Source organism: Heterocephalus glaber, unplaced genomic scaffold, assembly GCF_053883595.1.
Source record: "Heterocephalus glaber isolate CG9 unplaced genomic scaffold, H.glaber_assembly_v1.0 deba00001472, whole genome shotgun sequence".
Taxonomy (NCBI): Eukaryota; Metazoa; Chordata; class Mammalia; order Rodentia; family Bathyergidae; genus Heterocephalus; species Heterocephalus glaber.
Genome location: NW_028258315.1, coordinates 48,490,298 through 48,518,216, shown reverse-complemented (window position 1 = coordinate 48,518,216; position 27,919 = coordinate 48,490,298). Strand labels below are relative to the sequence as shown.

The 27,919-nt window shown below is 39.6% G+C and overlaps 1 protein-coding gene across 8 annotated transcripts in view; it reads left to right on the top strand.

The window, feature by feature from the left end:
* The window catches only part of Frmd4b (FERM domain containing 4B), a 351,908-nt gene that overhangs the window by 290,288 nt on the left and 33,701 nt on the right, over positions 1-27,919 (top strand). For all 8 annotated transcript variants that reach the window (XM_087182007.1, XM_087182006.1, XM_004854187.4 and 5 more), the window contains 4 exons: positions 10,543-10,626; positions 16,830-16,895; positions 19,522-19,579; positions 21,337-21,423. In XM_087182007.1, coding sequence (XP_087038133.1) covers positions 10,543-10,626; positions 16,830-16,895; positions 19,522-19,579; positions 21,337-21,423 — 295 coding nt within the window. The remainder of the gene's footprint in view (positions 1-10,542; positions 10,627-16,829; positions 16,896-19,521; positions 19,580-21,336; positions 21,424-27,919) is intronic.

Genomic DNA, 27,919 nt, shown 5'->3' with positions numbered 1-27,919 from the left:
ATAGCTCCAGAGAGGTGGGGATCTTCCTTGTTTTGTTTTAATTTTTCATTGGTATAAGAGGTTGGGCATCAGGAATTCCTTGTGTGGTTAAGGAGATTTTCTGGAGGTATTGTGCTTCTCACGTAAAGCAGTTTGGACTTCCTGTTTTAAGATTCTGCTGAGAATGCCTGGAGTCTGATTTTGTAGCCCACTTAAAAACATGTTTTAACTAGGAGTTGTGGGGCAATTTAAGGAGACGGGGTCGCAAAAAAAAAACTGGGTACCAAAAATAAAATTTAAAAAATACAGGGGGGAGGGTAATGGAGATGGGGCTCAGTGCTCCCTGGGTTCAATCCCCAGGACTATCATACATCATACACACACACATACATACATATGTACATACACACATACATACATACTAAATTTGGTGTCTTTGCTACTAGAGGGCAGCTATAGTCTGCAGTTTTGGGTTGTTTGGTTTGGTTCAAGAAATACAGAGTAATGAGTAGCACATTAAGTCTTAATTATCCATGTTCAGATTCTTTATGTGGTTAATCCAGCTTGGGTTAGTCCAGTTTAATCTAGTTTAAAAAGGCAAACTGTCACCACCCAAGAAGGACACATTCTAATGGAATTAATCAGAGGCTGCTAGCATTAGGGATCAGAAACCTGCAGTGACTCTAACTAGTCTTCCTCTTCCTCTCCTTATCCCCTCTTTGTGGACCACAGAAGGAGCCAGGCAGAGTGGGCATACAGATGTGGAACCCTCCCATCTGCTTCTTCCTTACTTTGTGGGTATAAATTACTTAATCTCTTAAATCTCAGTTTTCACATCAGTGAAACAGGGATGTAGATGATAATAAGCCTAACCTACCTGTGGAGAAAGGGTTTGGAGTAACACCCTTGAGGTGAGCTTTTGTACTGTAGAAGCACTTCTCTGGGGTGGTGGGGGCGGATTAAGTGACAGCATTGTGTTAGGTTCTTCTCACTCTGTGGTTTTTTCTTTGTATAGTGAAGTTTCTGCAGGAATTTCCACTTGGTCTATTTTACTTATTTATCAGTATTGAGGGTTGAACCACTGTTACTTTCACACCATGGCAAGTTGAAATGCATGTTGGGAAATACATGTTGTCTAGCATTGAGCTACATCTGCAGCCCTTTTTATTTATTTATTTATTTTACACAGCGCTTCACTATATAGTACACAGTAGTCTTGAACTGGCTATGTAGTCCAAGCTGACTTCAAGGTTGTGATCCTCCTGCTTCGGCACTACCATCCCTGCATTCAGTCCTTTATATTTTCATTTCTTTGGTGGGGGTTGCTGGGGATTTTCTAGGACCATGTGCATGTTATGCAAACACTCCATTGAGCTACATCTCCAATTCTACATTTTATTTTGAGATAAGACCTTTCTAAGTTGCCTAGGCTGACCCTGAATGTGAGATCTTCCTGCCTCAGCCTCCCAAGCAGCTGGCACTACAGGCCAGCGCCATCATGCCTGGCTTTGGTCATTATATATAGCTTCCACTTTTTATGCACATTTGGTTTGTGTTCAGGTAAGACAGAGCTTTGGAACTGATAACAAAAGTGAACTTTAGGATTGGACTTTTTTTCTTTTTTCCTTTAAATTGTCCTAGGAACCTAGGGATAGATAGCTCCACACCAAACCCAGACAGTGGGGTTTTCACTTTCTCTAGGTCTAGGAAGTACTAGCAGGGTTCATCCTTGGCTAATTGGAAACACTCCTTCCACCACAGTCTCTGAACGGCAGGTGGTTAATTGTTGCTGTGAGCAAGCTTGCTGTTAGCCACAGCAGGTGCACACATTTGCTGGGGGTGGCTTTTTCCACACAAATGCTCCAGCACACACAAAGGGTGGCTTTGGTTCTGCCAACCATGTGGCTTTCTCAAAAATGAGTGGGGCTGGCACATTCCAGCAGGGCTTTTGAGGTCAGTAAAGAAAAACAACAACCCATGAAAGGGGGCTTAAGAATGCCCAAAGGAATCATCGCCTGAAAAATACTTGCAGTGGCTAAATGGAGGCCTAGGACAGCTTTCTTCTGGAAGGCTATTGAAAGAGGAATCTGGAATGCCTAAGGGAAGGGCTCAGCCCCGAAACTCAGATAAAATGCAAGCATATTTTTCATGGTGACATCTGAGTTCTTGCTGAAATGACAGAGAAAAGCAATTGCTGGTTTGGTCTCTGAGAAGTAGTGAGTTATGTAGATTTATGGTCATTCTCTCTGGCTAGAACCTGGAGAAACCAGTCCCTTGTGACAGTTCTGGTCAAGTGCATCTTTGAAATAACATATCCATTGCCATTAGGGTCAGGAATGTCCAGACGGGGTGAGTGTGTTTATTGCTAGTGAAAGGCAGAGACGTCCCTCTGGAGGCTGCTCTCCTCCCCCTGCTCTCTGGCCAGCCCTACCTCGACTCTGAGCTTGATCCTGGTTCATATTAGCGGTGCCACCTGTCCCACCAGCCAGGGAGGGGCCCTCTGTCCTCCCTCTGCAAGCTCACAGGCCTTGCTCGTGGCTCGGGCTGTCAGGCAGATTCATTAGGAGGGTGAACAAATGAGCACTCAGTTACTGTCTGTCGCTCAAACACGAAATCCTGTTTGATCCTAAACTCTGAAGATGATCTAAATTAACCCTCTACACTAATGTGGCTGTGTTTTTGCACATCCTGGTGGGTTCAGCTTTTGGTCAGCAAGTTCTAACTTCTTGCATTAGCTTTGCGGCAAGTCAGCTGTAAACAGCTCTTCCACATCCCCACATCCACTCACTGGTCATATTTGACTTAGATTTGGTGTGAATTATCACACAGAAGAATGCATGAGACACACATATAATACAAAGAACAAAGTAAAGTACACAACTTTGCAATCACAACCACGAGGAATGTTGTCAGGACCCTACAAGCCTCTCCCACTATTTCCACTATGTGCTTCCCATGCCAGTAAAGTGCTTCCTCTTTCCTCAGAGGTATTTTTCAACTATGGCATATATTTTCTCATCTTGCCTTATAGTTTTATCACCTATATAAAATTATAGTTTCATTTTGCTTATTTGAGACCTTTATGGACCAGGGATTGTGGTGTGTTTCTTAAATAAGAACTAAGGCCTTGGGCTGGGGATTTAGCTCAGTGGTTTCACTGCCTGCTGCACAAGCACATGGACCCAAGTTCGATCCCTGGTACCAAAAAAAAAAGAAGAAGAAATAAAGTCTTGTGTTTTTACTCAGTATTTATGAAATTCAACCATGTTGTATGTAGCTATAATCTATTTTATTTGCTATAATCTATTATATTTCATTTTATGAATACACTATAATTTTGTGATTTCTGCTATTACGGAACATTTATGTTGTTTTCTTTTCCTCTTCCTCTTCCTCCTCTTCCTCCTTCTCTTCCTCCTCCTCCTCCTCTTCTTCTTCTTCTTCTCCTCTTCCTTCTCTTCCTCCCTTTTTTTTTTTGAGACAAGGCCTTGCTATGTAGTCCAGGCAGGACATGAACTTGCTTTGTAGTCCAGACTGACCTCAAATTCATGATCCTCCTGCTTTAGCCTCTTGATTACTAGGATTATAGGCATGCACCACCACACCTATCTCCTTTTTAGTCTTATTATAAACAATGCTGCTATAAACCTTATTCTTGTGCATAAGTTTCTCTAGAGTTGTACCTAACAAATGGTTGCTAGGCCAGGGGGCATGCAAATTTCCAAAACAGTCATACCAGTTTACACTCTAATTAGCAAAGAAGTAGAGTACCTGTTGCTCTACATCTTCATAAACTAGATATAAAGTTTCAAAAGTTTAATAGTCTGGTTCCTTTCAATAATTCATTGAAGATATAATTGTGTTTCCCTGAATGCTTAGGAGGTTGAACATATTTCTCCTGTCTGTTAGCCATTTGGATTTATACTTTCATGCACAACTTGTTCAAGGGTTTAACATATTTTTCTGCAGGCTGTCTGTCTCAGTCATGTTTTGATTCTTTTGTGGACTTTTTCTTGTGGTGTTATAACCAAATCCATAGCTCAGTCATGTCAGTATCAGCGATGGCTTGCTGAAAATTTGCTGCAATAAATAGGTTCTTATAGGAAATTGATGTTATCTTGTCACAGCAGATGTTCTACAATAGCACAAAAGACCAGATTTTCAGACTCATAATAGGAAGCTTTTCTATTGCAAAGAAATAAAGCTATGTTATTTTCTGCAAATATATTCTTTTAGAATGATCCAGATTGCATGTCTATCTAAATTACTCATGTATCTCCTTCATTCATACACTCCTGACAATTTATACTGTTAATAAATTACCCGAAACTAGCAACTAAGTTGAGAAACTGAGAAAGTACCTCCCTTCCTCCACCTTTTACTAAAACATATAGCTTATGTCAGAAATTACAAAATGAGGGTGTTAGCCTGTGGCATACTCCATTCAGATATTTTTTATAAAACACTGGGGAAAAACAAAAAAACACTGGGACTTTGAACCTTTCTTTAACGCGCTTGTTAGACAATGATGGATCCATGTACCTATGTGGCAGAAATAAGCTGGCTCTGAGTGGTGAGTCTTTAAAATGGCTAAAATATGACTGTGTTTCTATAGTATCTAATCTTCCTTTCTGCCAAACTATTATATTATAATGTATAATATGTATATAAAGTATTATAATCTTTGTCTGGGTTGGGCAAAATAAAGACTACATATCCCGGCCACCCTTGAAGCTAGAGCTAGCATATGATGATGAGGTTCTGGGCAATGGGATTGGGAAAAGTGAGAGGTTTCCAGTTCTGCCCTACAGGAGAGAGTGTGCACTTCACCTCTTCCTAGTTGTTGAAGTGTGGACCCAGTGCTGAGCTATCCTGGGCCCTGTGAGAGGAAGCAACACTCAGAAATGGCAGAGCTGCCAGAGATTGAATTCCGCAACATTTCCTGCTATTCTGGCTCTGTAAGGAGAAATTAGCTAAAATTTTGATTTCTGTCATACATAGTCAAATCTATCTCCTAACTACTATGGATAGTTCTCAATTTATAATGGTTGACTTAGAATTTTTAAATTTTACAATGGTGCAAAAACAATACCCATTGAGTATATGCTTTGAATTTTGATGTTAGTCATGTCTCCCCACCCCCACCCCCAGTACTGGGATTGAACCCAGGGCCTTCACACTGAGATAATTCCAGCTCTCTTTTTATTACTTTATTTTATGATGGAGTCTTGCTAAGTTCCTCAGGCTGGGCTTGTACCTGAGATCCTCCTGCCTCCGCCTCCTAGAGTGCTGAGATTACAGCATATCCCACCATGCCCAGGTTGGCTTTTGATTTTTTCTCAGACTGCTGACATGCAGTACAAGTCCTCCTGTGATTCTGGACAGCCACAGCTCCCAATCAGCCTTGCACCATAAGGGAACCCACCAATACTGTACAGTGTACTATTATGTCAGCTTTTTTTGGATACAGTTACTGAGTGGATTGCCTGAGATATTTAATACTTTATTATAAAATAAGTTTAAATGATTTTGCCCACATGTAGGCTAATGTAAGTGTTCTGAGAATTGTTAAGGTAGGCTAGACTATGATATATTGTTCAGTAGGGTGAATGTAGTTAATAGATTTTAACTTATGAATTTTTAACTTATGATGGGTAACTCAAGGAGCGTCTGTCCTTCATATGTGCTGTGTTTTCACTTCCTCTTAGTCCCCTCCCTTTCCCTTGTGCCCCTGTGTCTGATGCTAAGTATAACTTGCTGATTTTTGGCTAGCCAGTGCAGTCGATTTTCTAATGCCTGCCTCACCTGGCTCCTATTAGGCATTTGCCTCTGAGATCTCTGATATCTATAATCTTATATTTATAAGAAAAACATCTTTAAGTATAAAAGTCACAATTGAAAATGTATTAGGGTAGAATTCTAAGATTGATCTTTCTTTTCTTTTCTTTCCTTTTGCTGGTGGCACTGGGTATAAACCCAGGACCTCATGTTTGCTAGACAAATGTCCCCAGCCACCTCAGAATTTTTAAAATAATCTATTGCAGAGTTTCTCAACCCTGGCACCATTGACACTCAGGTGAGATAACTCTATTGTTGAGCTGTCCTGTGCATGTGGAATGTACAGCAGCATCCTGACCTCTATCCGAGAGCTACCAATAACACCTCCTTCCCAGGTGTAAATATCAAGAATGGTTTTCAGACATTGCTAAATGTCCCCTGAGGGACAAAATTGTTCCAGTTGAAAACCACTAATCTAAAGCATACTTCTTTCTTTTTGTTCTTAACAGACTTTATTCTTTAGAGCAGTTTTAAAGTTACAGAAAAATGGAGTAGAAAGCACAGAGTTCCTACATGCCCCCTCTCCTTCCTCACATACTGTTTATCCTTTTATTAACATCCTGCATAAGTGTAGTACATTTGTTACAAAAACCTGTAGACAGGCTAGGGTTTACTCTTTGTGTTGTGCTATTCAAAGTTATATCCTCTGGACAAATTCATAGTGTCATCATAGTATCATACAGAATAATTTCACCACCTTAAAAAAAATAATCCCCTGTGCTCCATCTGCTGAACTAGAATGGTCCCTTGGTATTCATGGAGAATTGCTTTTAGGACCCCCCTCCTATGCCAAAATCTGCAGATGCTCAGGTCCCTTGTATAAAATGGTGTAGCATTTCAATATAACCTACACATGCCCTCCCATGCACTTTGAATCATCTCTAGATGGTTTATACCTAATATGATGTAAATGCTATGTAAATAGTTATTATTACTGCATTGTTTCAGGAATAATGACAAGAAAAAAGTCAGTGTGTGTTCAGTACAGACAAAAATTTTTTTAATGTTTTCAGCCTGTCATTGGTTGAATCCACAGATGTGGAAACCATAGATTAGTAAGGCTGACTAAATTCTCTTTAAAATAGTGTGACTCTCCTTAAAAATCCCTAAGCCGGGATGGGGGTTTAGCTCAGTGGTTCCGGCACCTGCCTCGCAAGTACAAGGTCCCAAGTTTGATTCCCCAGTGCCACAAAACAAAACAAAACAAAACAAAAAAAGAAAGCCAATCCTTTGGGCTGGGGATTTAGCCCAGTGGTTCTGGTGCCTGCCTCGAAAGCTCAAGGTCTCGAGTTCAATCCCCGGTGCCAAAAAAAAAAAATCCCTAAGCCACTTCTCTGATAATACATATTTAGTTGCTTTTCAGTGATTGATTAGTACAAAAAAGGTCTCAGTGAATAAATATTTATTGTTCTTTAGAGTGCTGGGTCATGATTAACCTCTGGTAATTTATTGATTTATTCAGCCAGTATTTTTAGATAAATAATGCCATATAACATCTTATAAATTGGTAGATTCTAATTGTGTAGAGTGAAAAGTATTCTTGAAAATATTGAGAAATATGACATGTTGAAAACCAAAGTTTATCTTTCAAAAACTCCAACACAAACCAGGTGTGGTGGCATACACCTGTAATCCCAGCACTCTGGAGGCTGTGGCAGGAGGATTGCTGTGAGCTTAAAGCCAGCCTGGACTACATAGTGAGACCCTCCCCCCCAAAAAATACCTCAACGCAGGCAGAATTTCTCTCCACTTGAAGCATACAACTATTTCTCTAGTTACATCCTAAATCCAGAAGTTGCTTGCATTTAGCCAACATTCACTAAGTGCTTAAATGTTAGAAAATGCTTGTAATTTGGGGGACACTGGACAAAAACCATCTTAAAGGGCAGGAGCTTCAAGTCTCCCATTTTGTACTTATTTTCCAAGTGAGCTTTTTGAGTAGAATGTGGATAAAATTTCTCCTACGCTTTCTCCTCTTTCTTGGTTTTTGTCTTGACTACTTTTGTGAGTTAAAACTCCATCATATGACACTCAGTTCTACATGCTAGGGATACAGTATAGATGTACACATACTTGTTAAGTGAGTGAGTAAAACCATGATACATAACAATCTAATCTACTGAGATCTTTATTGCCACAAAATTTACCATACCCAAAGCCATAAGGGATCACCTGGATTCTTAGAATACATTCAACTGAACCCAAAAGTATAACAAAGTATATGTGGTTAGTGATGATATGAAAAAACAGTGTTGTCCTTGGTTTATCACTTAAGAAAATATACATGCATCTGCCCTTCCTAAAAACCAAAACCATGAGCCAGCTTCTGTTAAAAGTAAATGGGAATAGCAGGGGAATATAGCTTAGTGGTAGAGTGCTTGCCTAGCTTGCATGAGGCCTTGGGTTCCATCCCTAGCACTGCAAAAAGAAAAAGGGGCTTTGAAGGACAGAGCATACAAAAAAAAATTTTTTTTTTTTGTTGGTGCCAGGGATCAAATTCGGGACCTTGCGTTTGCAAGGCAGGTGGCAGAACCACTGAGCTAAATCCCCAGCCCCCATAAGAGAAATTATTAAGAAAATAAATATTAATTCTGAGAGTTGACAGTTGACCTTTAGTATGAATAAATTGGATTGTGGTATATTTTGATTTTCCGGAAACCCAAACCAGTTTCCCAAGATTGTCAGTATGATTAACCGCTTAAATTTCAAATGAATAGAGATTTATTCTTACGTAAAAACAGGAGCCAAGTGACTTTTTATTTCCTGTGGTAATTTAGAAAGCTAAATCTTTCACCTGTAGGAAGAGCCACAACCCTGGTTTTAAAATGTAATGTTGACAGGTGCAAATCACAGTGTCTCCCTGACACACACTCTCTCTTCTTATCTGTTCTTAAGAAAAGAGGGTAAATTATGTAGAGTCTGCTCAGTGGGCTCACTTCGTTGCCCTGTAGCATGGTCAGGAATCTTGGCAAAAAAACCCCAGAAAACAAACTTCCCCGTAGGCATTAAAGGAGAAGCACTTACACAAGCTGAGGAGGAATAGGAGGGAGATGTTTCTCAGACGGCAGAGTAGAATGTGGCCAGGCAGAGCCCACCCGGAGGCCATGCCTGGACCCCAAGGTGACCAGGGTGGAACACTTGATCTGAGTGCGGATTAGTGCTTTGGAAGGAAATTCATCTTGGGGTCCATGTTTGGTCCTCCACTTGAGGGGGGGGGGCCCATGTACTTCAATGTCATGATCCCCTTTGGGCAAACCCCAGGAAAACTAATGTAAAACTGCATATGTGATGGATTCTGAAACTTAATTTGCCATTGTTTTTATTTGGCTCTCGGGATCAGGTAGAAGCGGGGCTGAGCCTTTCCAGGGACCAGAATGTTCTTATTAACACTTTAGGACACTTCCCTGGAATGTGTGGTAATAAGATAATACAGTGGTTAAGAACATGGCCTTTGGAGGGCTGGGGGTGTAGCTCAGTGGTAGAGTATCTGCCTGGCATGTGCAAGGCCCTGGCTTCCATCCCCAGTACACCCACACACACACAAAACAATTTGGGGCCTACCAGACGGGCTCCTTCTGGCTCCTCCGCCCAGTAGCAGGGGAACATGGAGACTTAGGCTCTCTGAACTTCACACTTTCACCAGAAAAACATGGGTAAGAACAGTACTCTCTACATGGGAAGGCTAGTGTTGAGCTTTCCATGAGGAAAATAATGTCCTAAACAAAGTTTCTGGTTCTTCTAAACTTTCCACAAAGGGTGGTAGCAATGAGAAGAGGTGGGGAGTAGGAAAGGAAGAGTTAGCATCATGCTGTGTGAGTAGCTTCTTCCTGGATTTCTCCAAGGCCTTTCAGATGTTAACAGAGTCGCCATTGTTTCCTCACAGAATCTCTTCCAATACTGGAAATCAGTCAGAATTTGTTCTTGTACGGGTACAGTGCAGGACCACTTATAACCGGCTCATGTTACTCGTTCGTATTACTTGTTCTTTCTAAATTTCATAAAGACCACACCCTTCTCTCAACAGCTGCTGTCTCGCCATTTTATAATTAGAGAATGGCAGAACTTTACAGAAGCTACATTTTAGTTCAATTGATGCAGTTTGAAGGATATCTTGGGTTTTATCAGATATATATTTTCCAGTCTTCTGTTTCCAGGGGTTTCCACAGAGATGAAATTTCCACAGAGAGGACTGACTTGGTCCATTGTATTTCAGAGGCTGGTGGAAAACCAAAGAAGGGTAGTAGAAAGTTCTACTACCATTGCAATGTTACCAAAACCATTTTATTGCAGTGATATCTATGGTGAAAAATTGGTAATGATACGTGAATGATTGTATGATAACCTGTATTCCAACATGGTAAATATTAGGTAGCCACTAAAGATAAATAACAAGATGCTACAGGAACATGGAGACATGGAGTGCATAATGAAGTGTGAAGAATGCTATATAAAAATGCAATATGAAAAATGCACAATTCTAATCATGTGATATAAAAAAATAGACACATACAGAGAGTATTATAACTTCAAGGAACCGTTGTATGTCTTGGTTGTCAAATCTGAGGGCTGTTTCTCCTTCTAGCACAGTACCTTGTGTGTTGACGTTGTTAAGACAGCCTAACACTCTATAAGAAGTTACTTTTCAGGTCTCACTCTTTTGGTAAGCAGCTTCAGTAACTTTTTAGGTAAAGGCACTTGACATTGCCATATTATGTTTCTTTTCAGTGATGAAAATGCTAGGAAAGATTTAAAGACGCTGCCAGCCTTCCCGACGAAAACTCTCCAGGAGCACCCTTCCCTGGCGTACTGGTAAGTCAGGAACCCTGTCCTGGGAACCATCAGGATATGTCAGGGAAAGTCTCCTGTGGAAACTCACTGGAGATTGCTGTGCCAGGTCGAGTCTTGCAGGGTTAAGAGCAGCTGGCTGTGTGCATTTCCCTGAAGGATGTGAGCTGCCTATATAGCAGGCTGTTAAGCGAACTCTGCTCAGCAGCTGTGTGGTCACTATGTGGCTCAGCCTTCATCTAACAGAAAACGGTGTGGTATAAAACAGATCTCCTTGGCCAGAGCATTCCTTAAGGACCAGAGGTTTTCTCTGCTGCTGCATATCCTTATCAATTTTGAGTTGTTTCAATTGCTTGTCTTTTAACAAATCCATCATACTCATTTAACGCCCCCTCTTTGTTCCTAAAAAGTACTTGCTTTTCTTTTCAAATTACTTATATTCTCCTTAAATACAGGCTTCTTGGTTTTAGTCTCCACATCTTGAAGATGATTTCCCAAAATAATGCTGGGGATATAGGTCAGTGGTAAAGCAAGCATTTGCCTGGCGTGAACGAGGCCCTAAATTTAATCCCTAGAGCCACACACGAAAAAATTACAAAATAAAAATTATAAAGTATCGGATGTTGAAAGCTTTAATATGAAAGTTGGAGTAGGTTTCCCAAATATAGAGTGGAAGTGACTGCAAGGGCCCTGTTGTATCCTAACTCTTTTTTTCTTTAATTAATTGTATTGGTACATTTTAGGTATACAATATAATGACACTCATCATTGGAAATTTGCACCTTTACATAATCTCTCTTGGTTCTTCTTTTTTCCGTACTCCTTTGCCCTTCCTTCAACCCCTCCATCCCTCCCTATTTATAAAGACTTTGTTTCCATTTTTTCATTTTCTCATATTAATTCCATTCTCTTCTTTCCTTTCCCCCACCTCTCCCGCTTCCCCTTCCTCTTTGCCCCTTTTCTTCCTATTTCACATTATCTATTATACTTTTTAGTCCTTATTTACACTTTCAATTTCTCACACTAGAAAAACTCTTTGCTATTTCCATATGTGTGTCCTATTTATTTCACTTAAGAGTATCACCTCAATGTGCATCCATTTAGCTATAAATGTCTCTTAATTTCTCATTTTTTATGGCTGAGTAGTACTCGATTTTATTTTAAAAACCACATTTTCTTTATCCACTTTCCAGCTGATGGACATTTGGGCTGTTTCCAAGTTTTAGCTATTACAAACTGTGCTGCTATGAACATGGGTGCACATATATCACTGTGGAAGGATTCTTTTAATTCATTGGGGAGGATACCCAGAAGGGGAATAGCTGGGTCAAATGGGACTTCCAGTCCTAGTTCTTTGAGGTATCTCCATACTGATTTCCACAGTGGTTGCACCCGTCTACACTCCCACCAGCAGTGCTGCAGGGTTCCTCTTTCCCCACAGCCCCACTAGCATTTGTTATTGGTTGATTCTTGATAGCAGCCATTCTTTCTGGAGTGAGGTAGAATCTCAGTGTTGTTTTCATTTGCATCTCTTCAATGACCAGTGATGTTGAACATTTTTTGATATGTTTATTTGCTATTTCTACTTCTTTCCCTGTTCATTTCAGATGCTCAATTTTGGATTGGGTCTTTAAATTTGGGAGGTCTGATTTTTTTAAGTTCTTTATACATTCGAGATAGTAGACCTTTGTCTGAGAAACAGCTGGTGAAAATTTTTTCCCACATTGTGGGTTGTCTCTTCACATTGTTGGTCATTTCTCTTGCTGTGCAGAAGCTTTTTAATAAGAAGAGATAGTTCACTGGCAACTGAGGTTTTGTTCATAAAATCTTTTCCTACACCAATGTCTTCAAGAGCTCTACCTAACCTCTGTTCCAGCCAGTTCAGTGTTTCTGTTTCAATATTTAGATCTTTCATCCATTTCGATTTGAGTTTAGTGCATGGTGAGAGATATAAGTCTAGTTTTAATCTTTGGCAAGTTAAAACTCAATTTTTCCAGTACCATTTATTAAAGAGGCTATCTTTCCTCCAGTGAGGGTGTTTGGCTCCTTTGTCAAAGATGAGGTGGCTGAGTGTGTCTGGAGTTGTTTCTGTATCTTTTAATGTGTTCCGCTAGTCCTCAGGTCTGTTTCTTTGCAAGTACCATGCTGTTTTTATCACAGTAGCTTTGTAGTATTAGTTTCAAGTTGGGGGTTGTGATACCCCATGCCATGTCTCTGTTGCCTAGAATTGCTTTTGCTATTCTGGGTCTCTTCTTGTTCCAAATGAATTTTTGGATTGTTTTCTCAAGGTCCATGAAGTATGCTAATGGGATTTCAATTGGGATTGCTTTGAATCTATATAGCAGTTTTGGAAGTATGGCCATTTTCACTATGTTGATCTTTGTTACCCAGGAGCAGGGGATGTCTTTCCATTTTCTGATATTGTCTTCAATCTCTCTTTTCAGAGTGCCATAGTTTTCAGAGAAGAGGTCTTTGATTTCTTTTGTTAGGCTGATTCCTAGGTATTTCAGTTTCTTGAAAGGAATTGATTGCCCTATTTCTCTCTCAGTGAGTCTGTTGTTCGTGTAGAGGAAAGCTATTGATTTTTGTGTGTTGACCTTGTAACCAGCTACTTGACTGAATTTGGTTGTTAAGTCTAGAAGACTTTTGGTGGAGTTCTAGGGGTCTTCTATATACAGTATCATGTCATCTGCAAATAATGACAATTTGACTTCTTCATTTCCTATCTCTATTCCTTTTATTTCTTTCTCTTGTCTAATTGCTGTGGCTAATGTTTCTAAAACTATATTGAACAGGAGTGATGATAGTGGACATCCTTGTCTTGTTCCTGATCTTAGTGTGAAAAATTTCAGTTTCTGACCATTTAGTATGGTACAGGCTGTTGGTTTTTCATAGATGGCTTTTATCAGATTGAGGTAGAGACCATCTATTCCAATTTTTTGTAGGATTTTTATCATAAATGCATGTTGAATTTTGTCAAATGCTTTTTCTGCATCTATTGAGATGATCATATGGTTTTTGTCCTTGGCTCTATGGATGTAGTGTATTACATTGATTGATTTGCGTATGTTGAACCATCCCTGCATGCCTGGGATGAATCCCACTTGATCAGGGTGTATGATCTTCTTGATGATCTTCTGCATTCTGTTTGCCAGTATCTTATTAAGGATTTCTGCATCTATTTTCATTAGTGAGATTGGCCTATAGCCAATTTTATTTAAAAATGAAAGTTGTGTTTCATTTATATTAAGTTGCTAAAATAGAAGATATATTCTGGTTTTCATTACTATAACAAAATACCAGAGGCTGGATAACATAAAGAAAAGAAGTTTATTTAGCTCATGGTTTTGGAGGCTGAATGTCTAGACAGCACAGTGCTGGCTCTGGTGAGGCCTCCTCTTGCTGCTACACGTCATGGTGCATGGTTATCACAGTGGTGGGAGGGCACAAGAGAGGGAAAGATCATGTGGCAAGACAGGAAGCCAGAAAATGGAAGGGTCCCATAATGACATCCCACCAGGCCCTGTCTCTTAAAGGCCTAAGAGAATTAAATGATTTCAGCTTAGCTTCATTTGATTATTATATTATTTTCTGCTTTCTCATTGTGAAAAATGATAGGTTTTATTCAAACCTAAAGGTTAGAGAACTAATGATTATAATTGTTACCTCTGAGATACATTACTTAAATTAATATATTAAACATATTTCAAGTACCATGACAAACATGGATATTCTAGAATTTTGCTCTTCAAATAATATACTAAATGCTAATATATGTTAGTCTGTCTTTTGAAGGATGCAAGTATAAATTTTCAAGAAAAGGAAAAAATAATGCTGTGTGATATTAACTAGGTATCAACTAAATTCTTAACAATTTATACAAAGTGTTACAATTTTTATACTTCTGAAAATTAAAAATAAAGTTTATTTCTATAACTTAAAAAAGAAATTGATGGCTATAACTGATACATATTGACTTATCCTTGTCATGACTTTTTTTTTTTGTTGGATTCTCCCCCTTTACATTTCATTTCTTGTTGTGCTCAATGGATTCATTCTGCTGTGCTTCCTGGGGTTGTGATCCTCACTGTCTTTTACTAGGATATTGTCTAAAATTATTTGGAGTGCTGGTTTGGTATTCATGAAGTTCCTAAGGTGCTCTTTGTCATGAAAGTATCTTATTTTCCATCAATTTTGATAGTTTTGTTGGGTACATCAATCTGGGTTGGGGGCTGTTTTCCTTTAGGACTTGAAATACATCACTCCAAGCTCTTCTTGTCTTGAGGGTTTGTGTGAGAAGTCTGCTGTGATTCTGATGGGCTTTTCTTTGTATGTGATTCATTTCTTTTCTCTAACTGCTTGTAGAATTTTGTTGTTTTCCTGGCTTTCTGGAATCTTAACTATTATATGCCTATGTGTACATTGTTTTTGATCACAGCTAGTTGGAGTCCTATATCCCTCTCTTATCTGTATGTCAAGTTCTTTTCCCCAGCATGGGAAGTTTTCTGCCATCACTTCTGTGAACAGTTTTTTTATCTGTTGTCTGCACTCTCTCCTATTTCTTCATTGACTCCAATCAGTCTTATGTTAATCTTCTTTGCATCGTCTAGTAGCTGCTGGATTGATTTCTCATGGTCCCTTACAATTTTAAAGCAGTTTTTCTTTTCCTGTTCACTAATTGCAATCTTATCTTCTATATCTGAAATTCTGTCCTCACATTGGCTCATTCTGCTGCATAAACTTTGGAGTTTTTAAACTCCTGGATATCTGTTTGCATCTGTTTTATGGATTCTATTTGTTTCCTACGTTGGGATTTTATCATGTTCCTCAGCTTCTCTATTATTTTATCTGTGTCCTCTCTAGATTTATTAATCATGTCTTGCACTATGAATACAATCTCTACTGATATCTGAAAAATTATTTCTGATTTCATTTTTTCCAAATCCTCTTTTGTTGCCAGTTCAGGGAGTACAGGTGGTTGAGTATCAGATTGTTCCATCTTGTTTCCCTTTGGGGTTGCTTTAGGTGATTTGGAAGTCTGTTTTTGAGACTTGTTTATGTGTCTTCTCTTTTCAAGGGGTGGGGGGGATGTGTGCTGCTGGCGCCTGCTTGACTCACCTCCTAGGGGCTGAGGTGGCAGTGCAGTGCCCTGGAAGGTTCACCTCCTCTCTGTTGCATGCTAACTCTTGACCCTTCTGAACAAGTTGCTGGTTTTTGTTTTTGGGTTTTTGTGTGTGTGTGTTTCTTTTTTATTTTTATTTTGCTTGTTTGAAGGGGGGAACTGGTGATTGAGCCCAAGACCTTCACGCTGAGCTGTTTCTTCAGCCACTTTCTATTTTTTATTTTGAGACAGGATCTTAGTGAATCACCAAATTGCCCAGGAGGGCTAAAACTCGAAAGCCTCCTACATCAGCATCCCAGAGTTCTGGGATTACAGATCCCCTTTTCTAACTAAAGAGAGGAGGCTAGGTCTTAGTTTTAATGTTCTCCAACTAGGATTTAATATTATTATTTTGTACTTATTATTTTCTATCCAAGATACTAGTTTTCCATCTGAAAAACTGATCCTGTTTCCTTTTCTAGTGAATGATGTTTTTAAAACATAAATGCATGCCGTGTAAATAGATTTAAAGATCATAATGGGGGCAGTCAAATTGTTACCAGGTAACTTGCTTCCAAAAGTGGCTCGCATTACCGAGTTCTGGGTTGCTCACCTCTCCCTCTGGAGTTTCCAGGTTCTTCTCATCTGAAACAAAGAATTGTGGAATGATAGCATGCTTTTCATAGCATCAGAATGTCCTTTATATTGTCCAAATTCTGAGGAAATCCAAGAGAAGTACATACAGGTCCTGAGAAGTGGTACTGGTATCCCATGTCTCCGGCTGATGTCAGGTCCAGGCCACCCTATTGAAAACTGATTGAGCTCCCAAGAAGTCCACATACAGGACTCTGGGACCTGTTCTGCACATGTGTTGGGGATCTCCTAATTAACAGGTCACACCTACTTCCCTAGCCAGCTTTGTCATGCCCTAATCTCTTATCTCAAAATGTCTGAAATTCAGAAATTCGTGTCCTACAGAAACAAAAGCCAGACCCCACTGTGTCTAGTGAACAGGTTTGTATGGGCCTTTTCACTCACGTTTCTAGTGGCCACCTGGGAATCTCGAAGTGGAGTCTGTATCTCAGATAATCATGGGTTGCTGTGCTTTTTATTTCTTGTTTTACAGTGAGGACAGAGTAATTAAGCATTATCTGAAAATCAAAGGTTTGACTCGAGGACAGGCTGTGGTTCAGTAAGTATTTTTGGTGTCCTTTTGCTTAGATACCATTGTAATGTTTCCATTGGAAGAAGTTATTGAAATAATTTTTGTTGTGTTGTTTTCATGTACACAGTTTTCATTCAGTTAGAAATATCTTTCCACAATTAGAAAATGTCTTAGGTTGTCCTGCATACTGGTGCTACTTTCTGAGATGTCCACCCCCTGTCAAAACAGGAGCATAGGTCGGGTGGAAGGGGATAGGGAATGGTGAGGACTGGGAAGAACCAGGGAGCTCTCACTACACACAGAGGTGGGTCTGAATTCTTAGCTTCAGAGTTCAGACCCAGTGATGCCAGATCTTCTACTGGAAGCCCAAAATTCAGTTTGCAATTCTACTTTGGGTGGAGTACATAGCATATTGGTGTTGATTAGTCTGTTTCTTCATGCTACAAAGAGCAAACTAGAGTGATACATTTCTGTATTTCATGTTTGTAGAGTTACCACTGACTTATTAAGAACTGTTCACTTAGCTGGGTGTGATAGGGCACCCCTGTAATCCCAGCAATCTGGAAGGCTGAGGCAGGAGGATCCCATTTTCGAGCTTAGACTGGGCAACTAAGTGGCTTAGCAAGACCGTGTCTCAAAATTTAAAAATGGGCTGAGACTATGGCTCAGTGCAAATGAAGGTCCTCTGATCAATCCCCAGTACTCCACCAAGTAAAAAACCTCTCACTTATACATTAAACTTCTAAAAATGATTTTTAAAAACCGATTTAAGTACATTATTATTGTAATAATTATAGAGTAACTTTTGTGGCCATAGAACTTAAAAAACAAAACAAAACTGCTAAGTTTAGCATGAGACATGTGAGAGCTGAAATAAGGACCAATCACCCACCTTCTGGTCCCTGTATATTCTTTCCTAACTCCCTCTGCTTTGCCCAAATCTTGTTTTTGTCCTAACATACCTGCCATGATCCTCAATGCAGAGATTGTAGGTCAGCAGTCACGTTGAATCCTTGACAATTTAACTCATTATACCTGTTTCCTGAGCCAGCCAGGAGTGAAGAAAAAAGAAGGAAAAGAGGGAGGGCGCGAAGGAAAGAAAGGCAGTAACCCTGAAGAGTTTTAGTGAGGCTGAGGGGTATGTTTATTACAGTGTCCTTGCTTAAATACAGTCCGTTTACTTTTATTTCCCCTGATCACTGGAGTGTGGCTCCAACGAGAAAAACTGTTTAATGCAGCTGTTAGGACTCCGGTGTGTTGTCCAGGTCATTTACATGAAGGCCGTTTGCTTTTTTTTTTTGGTACCGGGGATCGAACTTGGGTCCTTGAGCTTGCACAGCAGGCGGCGAAACTACTGAGCTAAATCCCCGGCCCCCATTTGCTTTTTAAAACAGTATTAAGTTATTGATTATTGTGTCCAGAGAAAGTGGTCTTTGGAATGTCATTTCAAAGTCCACTAGAATTGAACAAAAAACCTCAGTTCCTTTAGGGCAGAGAGGAACCTTTCACAAGTCAAAGCACTCCAAAGCCTAAAAAGTACACAAGTTTTGTTTTGTTTTAAAGACAAGTTCTCACTACATAACCCAGGCTGTCCTCCTGCCTCAGCCTCCCAAGGACTGGGATTACAGGTGTTCGCCACCAGTTTTGGCCAACAAATACTTCTTGAATTAAAAATAGCAAGTGGTGGCATCATTTTGCCTTAGTTTTTATTTTTGGAATATATAGTTTTAAAATCAGGTTTACAACCATAAAGTTCCCCCTTTTATTTATTGTTTGTTTTTTGTTTGTTTTGAGACAAGGTCTCACTGTGTAGTTCAAACAGGTCTTGAACTCACTGTGTAGCCCAGGCTGGCCTGCAACTCTCAGTGATCCTCCTGACTCTGCCTCCCAAGTGCTGGGATTTCAGGCATGTGCCACTACGTCCAGCTAAATTTACTCTTTTAAAGTATATATTTCTAAGAGTTAGGACAGTTGTTTATAGTTATGCAACCTTGATCACAATTAATATATGGAGTAGGTAGAATAGCTGTATTTTTTATCTATGATGATGAACATGACCCATAAGTTGACTTTCACTTTTGTATCATCAGATGCTTATTTTTAAAAATATTTGCAATTCAATTTTTTTGTTTTTGGTACTGTGGACTGAATCCAGGGCCTTCATACTGAGCTACTTCCCCGTCCTTTTTATTTATTTATTTATTTATACTTTGATAGGATCTTGCTATGTAGTTTAGGCTGGTCTTGATCTCACTATGTAGCCCAGGCTGGCCTCGAACTCACAGTTATCCTCCTGCCTCAGCTTCCTGAGGGCTGGGATTACAGGCATGTGCCACCATGTCTGGCTTAATTTTTATTTTGAAATAGGATCTCACTAAGTCTAAGTTGCCCTTGCTAGGCTTGAACTTGTGTAGAAAATAACATTTCCTATAGCTTTTTGAAACAGGCTCTGTTAAAAAGTTCCTAACATATGGATAAGGCATAAACTACATTAATCCCTATAATGACTTGTTCTATTTCTGCTTGAGTCAAAGACATTAGTCATAGTTTAAATGAGGAAAGTAGAAACAAGTTGTGTTTCCCTAAATCACTTTTTCCAAAAGAGAGCTTTGACTAGTTTAATAAGGTTGTGATATATATTCATCTTCCATAGGTATATGAAAATAGTAGAAGCTCTACCAACTTACGGAGTCCATTACTATGCAGTAAAGGTAAATACTTTTTACATTACAAAGCTTTCAAATGGCCAGGATACTTTAGGAGATACTTTATGAGTTACTGAACAAAACCAACTTTCTAAAATCACTTATCATTATACATCTAAATTGCAGAAATTGTTACAACATTTCAAATAGAAATGGTTTTCTTAAAATTTTACAACCTGATTATATCTTACCACTTCTAGCAAATTATAAAGCACTTTATTTTTGCAAAATACTTGATACATTTAAGTGTTTTACCAAGGCCTCTTTTAAGATATTCAGGTCATCCTCTCTTTTTGTGAGGGAAGGGCTTGCTAGGGGTTGGACCCAGGGTCTCACGTGTGCTCGGTTGATGATGTGCTGCTGAGCTATGCCCCCAGCCCTAGACCTTTTTTTTTTTAAACCCCTTGCTGATATTTCTTTTCCAGTGTTCACCCTCTAACACCATCAGTTCTTCGATTGATAGTGCTACTTGTGAGGATCATGCTTTCTCCACTGTTCTTTCAACAGCTTTAAGAGATGCTGAAATTTTTGCAAGATTTGCAATACCACTTTTCCATCAGTATATTTTGTATTTGCCCAGTATTTTCAGATGTTTAAAAGCAGAGAGAGGTTGACTAAGAAGTATTTTGATATGATAAGGAGCAGAGCACAGTGTAAGAAGGGAGTTTTGCTTGAAAGAGAAATAATTTTTATTTATTTACAAAACTTGGTATTTATTTTTTGCAGTGCTAGGGATCAAACACAGGGCCTAACATATTAGGCAGGTGCTTTACCACTAAACTGCACCCCAGACCAGGAATAACTATAAAAGTGACCAGTTCTTTAGTGACTTTTGATGTTTTGACATCTTTTACCATCCCAGATGTAAGGAAAATAGATAATAAGTACTTATATAATGAGGACACCCCGAACTTAAAATGTTTGCCAATTAAACTTTTGTTTCTACTGATCCTGATTTGTGTATCGGTATATGATGAGGCCTAAATTTTTCTGTCCCTAGGTCAAAACATCCTTTCCTTTGGCAAGAGCTAAAACAAATTTATGAAAAAGTATATTACTTCCCTGCTCATAAGTACTTCAGACTGATTATGCAAACATCCTGGTATTAAATTGTACAGTTCCCCCAACAGGCTTTTTAAAATATTCTTGCCTTCATTGTTCATTGTATGAGGATTTGGAACCACTTCCTTTCACCTTTGTAATTCTTTGGAAATTTCCCCAACCTTTATAACTGGTTACAGATTGAGAGAACAGAGCTTTTTCTTTAAACTGATAACTAGCTTTGTACTAAATTAACTTTCTCTCTCTCTCTCTCTCTCTCTTTTAGACAGGTTTATACTATGTGGTTCAGGCTGGCCTTGAACTCACTCTGTAGCCCAGGCTGGCCTTGAACTGTGTGATCCTCTTGCCTCAGCCTCCTGAGTGCTGGGATTACATGCATGTGCCACCACACCCAGCTTGGATTAATTCTTGGTTGAATCATTTACATTTTATTACTTCTTTTCAAATGTTTAATCAAAACAATACTGCTTTATTCTTTTTTATGGTATTACCAGTGTTGGTCTCTTTTGACTTAAATGTCTTATCACAAGAAACACTAAGAAAGCATTTTTGTAGCAAAGTTAAAAGTAGTGCTTTGTTTATCAAAACAGCTTTATTTTGAACTTGTTGGTACTTGTTAAGGAAGAAAATTGGTAGATATTACTTCACCTTTGGAAGACATAACAACTAGGTGTTGGTTCTCATGCTTTTCCATCTTCTAGGATAAACAAGGACTTCCTTGGTGGCTTGGAATCAGCTATAAAGGAATTGGCCAGTATGATTTGCAAGATAAGGTGAAGCCTCGGAAGGTAAGTGGATCATTTCAGATGTTTAGGAGAAGCTTCGATGGTTCTAGATCCTGTGACATCCTTTTAAGGGGTACCTTGAGCAGTCTTGGGCTGAGAACCTCCCTTATTGAAGCCTCTGGTTCAGAGAAGACTCGAGTTAAATGAAATTGGTTGTTTTTGTGGAGAATGTGGGCATTTTCTTCTCTAATTCATTCATGCTCCATTTACATAATTAATTCCAGGTGTGATCTGTTGTCCCGCGGTAGTCCGATGCAGCCACAAGGACATTGACTGCAGCATAGTTCACAAGCACATGCATGCAGTTGGGTCGGTATTCTAAGTTAGTACAATAAGGATGCTGCCGCTTGTTTTGTCAGTTTTATGAATATATACATACGTACACACACATTTGTATCAGATGGGTGGTACAGTGGGTGAATTCTGAAAAACATAAGCCAAACACCTTTGGTGCTGCTTATTTGTCAGTGGTATAGTCACGAGTAACCTTCTATGTCTGCTGCTATGTTTTACTTAACTATGTTTCAGTTTTCTGCAATAAACATACTTTTTGTAAAGAAAAATAAGCAATATGCTATTTGTTAAAGGGTCCTAGTCCATCAAATTCAGGTTTCCCAGAACTAAAACAGTTACTGTTTTCCACTTAAAATTTGCTTGTGAAACTGCTTCTCTTGACTCAGCCTAAGTGCACAGCACATTTTTGCCTGTGTAGGAACTGGCGAATCCCTGTGGATGACCACAGGTGCCTCTGGTCTCCTTAGTGTTACGGTGAAATAGGACTGACTCATGCCAGCCTGGTGGGTGTTGCCACCCTCCCTGTGCGCGGTTGCCGTCACCAGGGGCTGCAGGAGTAAACCAGTGGCCTCTAATAACAGACCGCAGTAAACCAACCTGCATTATCACAACCCGACATCACAGCCCTGAAGGACTCCTATCATATCACCTGTCTCTTGCCTCATTCCTCATAAAGCAAGCCTGTAATCATACCGTGGCGTGCTGCACCTAAGTGTCCTTCTAGTATCAATGCTCACAGTCTTCCTTGAGTTCCTGCTTGTCGGCATCTTATTATTATGACACTGACACAAAGAAGAGGCCCAGAGCAAACCTTCCCATGCAGACTGGCTGGATTTTAGATTATCAGAAATTATCAATACAAACTCGGGATGGTGGTGTACACCTGTAATCCCAGCTACTGGGAGGCTGACATAGGAGGATTACAAGTTCAAGGCCAGCCCAGGCAACTTAGTGAGACCCTGTCTCAAAATAAAAAAAAAAATTTTAAAGATCTAGAGATATAGTTCAGTGGGAGAATACTTGCCTAGCATGCTCAAGATCCTCAAACTTGAAGTTTAAATCTCCCAGCATCACCACCACCAAAAACAAAAAAAAGCAGTTATCAATGAGAATAAGAAAAGCATCCTTCAGCAGCAATGTCCAGCTCTCTGAGGGGTAGCACAGGAACATGCACACATGTAGTCCTACAACTAGCATTTTCTTTCTTCTTTCTTTCTTTCTTTTTTTTTTTTTTTTGAGACAGGGTCTTGCTCTGTAGTTCAGGCTAGCCTCGAACATACTATGTAGCCCAAGCTGGCCCCCAATTCGTGGCAATCCTCCTGCCTCAGCCTCCCTAGCATTGGAATTACAGACATGCGCCACCACACCCAATAGCATTTTGTTTCTATGAGCCCTGTGAGTGAGAGCAATTTCAGAAAGGATTATACAACTTCCAAGAGAAATATGCTTCTATTTGAAAATTTATTTTTAATACCAAATTTCTAATTAGTGACATTTGAAATGAAAGTCACCCAATTTTTTCAAATATTTTTCATGTCGTTTTCATTTATAGTTGCATATTTTTAGTTACCAAAAGTCATGTATATTCATCATTTTTTACGGTTTGGTTTGGTTTTGTTTATGAGGCAGAGTTTCCCTTTGTAGTTCAGGCTGGCCCCAAACTCACTATTTAGCCCAGGTTGGTCTTAAACTCATGGCGATCCTCCTGCCTCAACGTCCCAAGTGCTGGGATTACAGACATGCACCACCATGCCCGGCTGGCTCTTCATTTTTAAAAAAGCAAACAGTACAGAAATATGTACATCAGGGCAGGAAGCCTTTCTTTAGCCTTCCTCCTGCCCCTTGTGACGAGGACGAAGAGAGCAATAGTGACCATGTCTGCAGTCTTACTGCACACGGTCTTCCATACTTTGCTGTATTTCTCCAGCTCACTAATAAACCAGTTTCACTTCACTCTTTCTAAAGCTATCCATTGTTCTGTTATGTGGATGTGTAATTTAGTTAACCAATTCTCTTCTGATGGACAGCACAGTTCCCATTGTAGGTAGGGCAGAAATTTGGATGGCATGCGACATAATCAAGAATCCCAGCCAAGGCAAAGAACTATCCCTGTCTCATGAATTTTTTTTTTTTTTTTTGGTACGGGGATCAAACTCAGGTCCTTGAGCTTGCAAGGCAGGCAGTGGAGCCACTGAGCTAAATCCCCAGCCCTGTCTCATGAATTATTGACTGTCATGTTTTCTTAAGGTGGATTCCTCCTATATTAATACTGTAGATATTGTGTTAATTCAGTTCTCTCCTGAATGTTACATTAAGAAAGAGTATTCAGGAGTCTTGCTGGTCTTGCTGAATCTTGCATGTAAAATACAACTTAGAAGGTGTAACCAACATATATGGTGAATGTTTACATTTTTAAAAAACTATTACAGTAAAAGATACCTTGCTATTGATCCTCCACAAAACTCTCTTCTTTGCTTTCAACACACTTATTCCATCATTTCTGACATAGTTCTGGAAGTCCTCTTCTTTACCAGGTATGATCAAAAATTCTGGTGAATGCTGGTGCTCTGTGTCAGCAAATGGAAAGGCAGGCCCAAAAAAATGTTCGTGTGGCCTCATCCATCTGAGTTACCAGATCTAGTACCACGTGACTGGCTCTTCCCTAAAGTCAAAATGACAATGGAAGGTAAATATGTTGAACCAATTCAGAACATGGAGACAGCCACGACAATACAACTAAAGACACTCACAAAAGAGGACTTCCCAAACTGCTTCAGAAAGTGACAAGAACAATAAGCTTGGGTTGTCCCCCCGCCCCATAAGTGTGTTTGAAGCAAGGGGGAGTATTTTGAGAGGGATTCGTGACAGTGTGCCTTTTATGTAATACATTCGTAAAATTTAACATTCACCATATTTTATCATATCCCATATATCAACTCAAATGTACTTTCTTAGCTAACACAGCTTGATAAAACTGACATTCCAAGAGAATTAAAATTGTCCAGAAAAGTAATCAGACTTTCTCTCAAAATAATGATGAGTCAGAATCTGCCCAACAAATATTGAACTTAATTTCCTTCTGTGCTCATGATTCAGAGGCCCTTCTTTATATTCACAGCTTCATAGAAATGGGTAAATATTGCTTCACACTGATCCTTATCAGGTTGGCTTGTTCATTCCAGAGTCTAGACAAGGGTCAGAAGTCACTTCCTTTTTTCAATGTGTAGAGTCTTCCTGTTTCATTTTCAAAAGGGACCATAAACAGACCATCTTGGTTATTACTTTCTTGCCTTCTCTTTTTCCATTATATTGTGAAGTGTTCTCTCTGTGCCTTCCTCCTTTCATCTATCTTTCAGTAAAAATTAACTGTGAATTTTGCTTCCATATACCTTTTTTGTTTGTTTGTCTTATGAGACATGATCTTGCTATGTAGCCCAGGCTGGCCTGGAACTCCCAATCCTCCTGCATCAGCCTCCTTGAGGACTAGTTTTACAGGCATGTGTTGCTATGCCCAGCTCTTACTATTTTCTTTGCTGAAATAGCTTAAGATCTGATGGGAAGAGGAATGTTCTACAAGTCCCTCTCCCAGCTCAGTTGGCACAAATGAAAGAATGCATAATTTAAAGGGCTGTGAGCGCTGACAGAAAAGGAGGATCATGCTTCAGGTGTTTGCAGGGACCAGGCAGGAGACAAGGTCATATGGACAAACTAATGGAACAAAGACTCTGGGAAGCCTTATGATGCTCAGCCCCTTGAGCCACATGACTGCCTGATTATAATTCTACGGCTTAAGAGCAAACCAGGAGGGAGATATACCACTAATAAGAGTCTGATGCCAATTGGCTGTTTTGCAAAGGTTTGTTCAGGACGTAACAGCAGAGGCTGCCAGCCTGTCCAGGTCCTATCTGTTGGCTATTGTCTATGAATGTCAGGTGTGTGTGTGTGTGTGTGTGTGTGTGTGTGTGTGAAACTGTGTTGTTTTACCAGAGAATCAAGCAAATGCTCCTTGAGTGTTTTAGTTTTAAAACTTTTTCACAAGTCCAGGGCCTACCAAATTGTTTTCCATCAGTGTAGTACGATATTTTAGGCTAAGAGTTTGGGAGGCATTCCAGACCCTGCCCCTGGTGTCTCTGCTGTGTGACCTTTGGCTTGATGTTTGGTCTCTCTTTAAAACTGGTGTCCTCAGGCCTAGGGATTTAGCTCAGTGGATCTGGCACCTGCCTTACAAGCTCAAGGTCCCCCCGGTACTAAAAAAACAAAAACTGGTGTCCTGGACTGCACAAAGGTAATACTACCTGCTCCGAAGGATGTCTTTAGAACTAAATACCACACCTGATACACAGTCATCATCAGGTAACCTGAAGTTGTTCCTTAGCAATAAGGGAGACAGAAAATTTAAAAGAAGGTATGAGAAATATTTCTAGATCACTGTTTGGTTAGAGAGAGACCCCACACTGCCACAAAGCCATACTCCTAGTGAGGTAGGAAGCCCCTGTTTTCAGGAACTTTAAGCCCTTTCCTCCTAACTCATCAACGATCATGCCTGAAGTTGTGTTGCACACAAAGAGAAAATGTTTAAATCCCAAGGTAGAGACCTCAAAAATTTGTGGTATTAAAAATTCAGATCATAAGCGGTTTTACTTTTAATCCTCCCTTCATGCATGAACTTTGTATTGCAAACTCTTATGGAAGGTGGAAGCATACCAGATCTCAACTCAGTTCCACACAGGAGGGCATCCATTGAAAATGGGTGAAGTTTTACTTAGGAAAAAAAAAACACTCAACCTCATGTTTCTTCTAGATATCTATTGTTCATTTAGTGTTAAAGGAAAGTCTCTCTTTCTCACAGAGAAGCAGGCAGGAGGTCAGTGAGGAGTAAAGTATTAGTATGTGGTTGTGACTGACTTCTTTCCCTCCAGCAGTATCTCGCCTGGGAAAGCCAGAACCTGTCAGACAGACAGGAGGGCAAGACAACATGCTAGTCAGGGCCTCAAAGAGGACCAACCTGGGATAAAATGCCTTTCAAGATTAGAATCTTTTTGCATTATAACATGCTAAGAAAGACTTGTGATAGATGTCATCACCTCAGGGCCTTTGAGGGTGGGAAAAGATTTTTGGCCTTCAGTTAACTGATTTTTTTTTAACTGTTGAAATTCCCTAGTGCCTACAGCCACATGAGTTAAGTAAGAAGCACAAAAGCCATTCTGTTCCCTTGTCGTGGAAATACAGGGTTCCTTTTATTTCAAGGCACTGACTTGCTTCTTTTTTAAAACTTGGCCATTTTGAACATTTTGACTCTTCCATGCTCATTCTATCACTATAGACTTCGATTAGACGATGCTTCTAACACTTCTTAAATTCTAGATGAGGTTAACTGTAGGAAAAGAAATGTGCTATCTAATCACACTTCTACATTAATAAAAAATAAAGTGTGGTGTGCAAGAAAAAAGTGAATTACCAAATGTCATCTGGAGACCTGTCCATCCTGTTTATAAAGAGTATAATTAAGCTCCAGCCACACCAATAATCAATCTGATTGTTAAAACCTGCAGAGTCAGTGGGAGGAGAACTTCAGTCCTATAGCATGGATGTGAAATTACAACCAGTTCTAAATTCCCACTGATCAGCAGGCTGATCGAGAAGTGTCACTCAGCCTTCCCAGGCCTTCATTTTCTCATCTATCCAAGTCAAGTCATTCTGTCTACTCTCTACCTTGCAGAGAACTGTGAGCACAGAGTGTACAGGAGAATTTTATCACTGAGTAGATTTACTGCTCTCCACACACCATGTTCTAATTTATAGAAAGTATACTAGTGTTGTCTTTTTCCCCAGAGTTTTATGGCACTGTGCCTGCCTTGCAAGAGCAAGGTCCTGAGTTTGATCCCCGGTACCAAAAAAAAAAAATTAGAGTTTTAAGCAGTTCTAGGAAAAGAAGTTTTCAAAAATTCTGTTGGATATTGGTAAAGAAGATGGAGAAAGCTCAGAGTAAGGCCCATAATCATTTGTAAAGTTATGAGGTCTAATTGCAAGGGAAACTAGGAAGTACTCTCTGTAGTATGTGGCCATGACCAAAGTCATAACTTGAGGTGTTCTGTTACCAAATGGAAATATAAAAATAGGCACTGGGGGAGAGAAGTCTTTTCTGTCACACTCTATTTGTGTCCTTTGAAGTCGTTTATACAGATAGTTGGTAAGAAACAGGTAA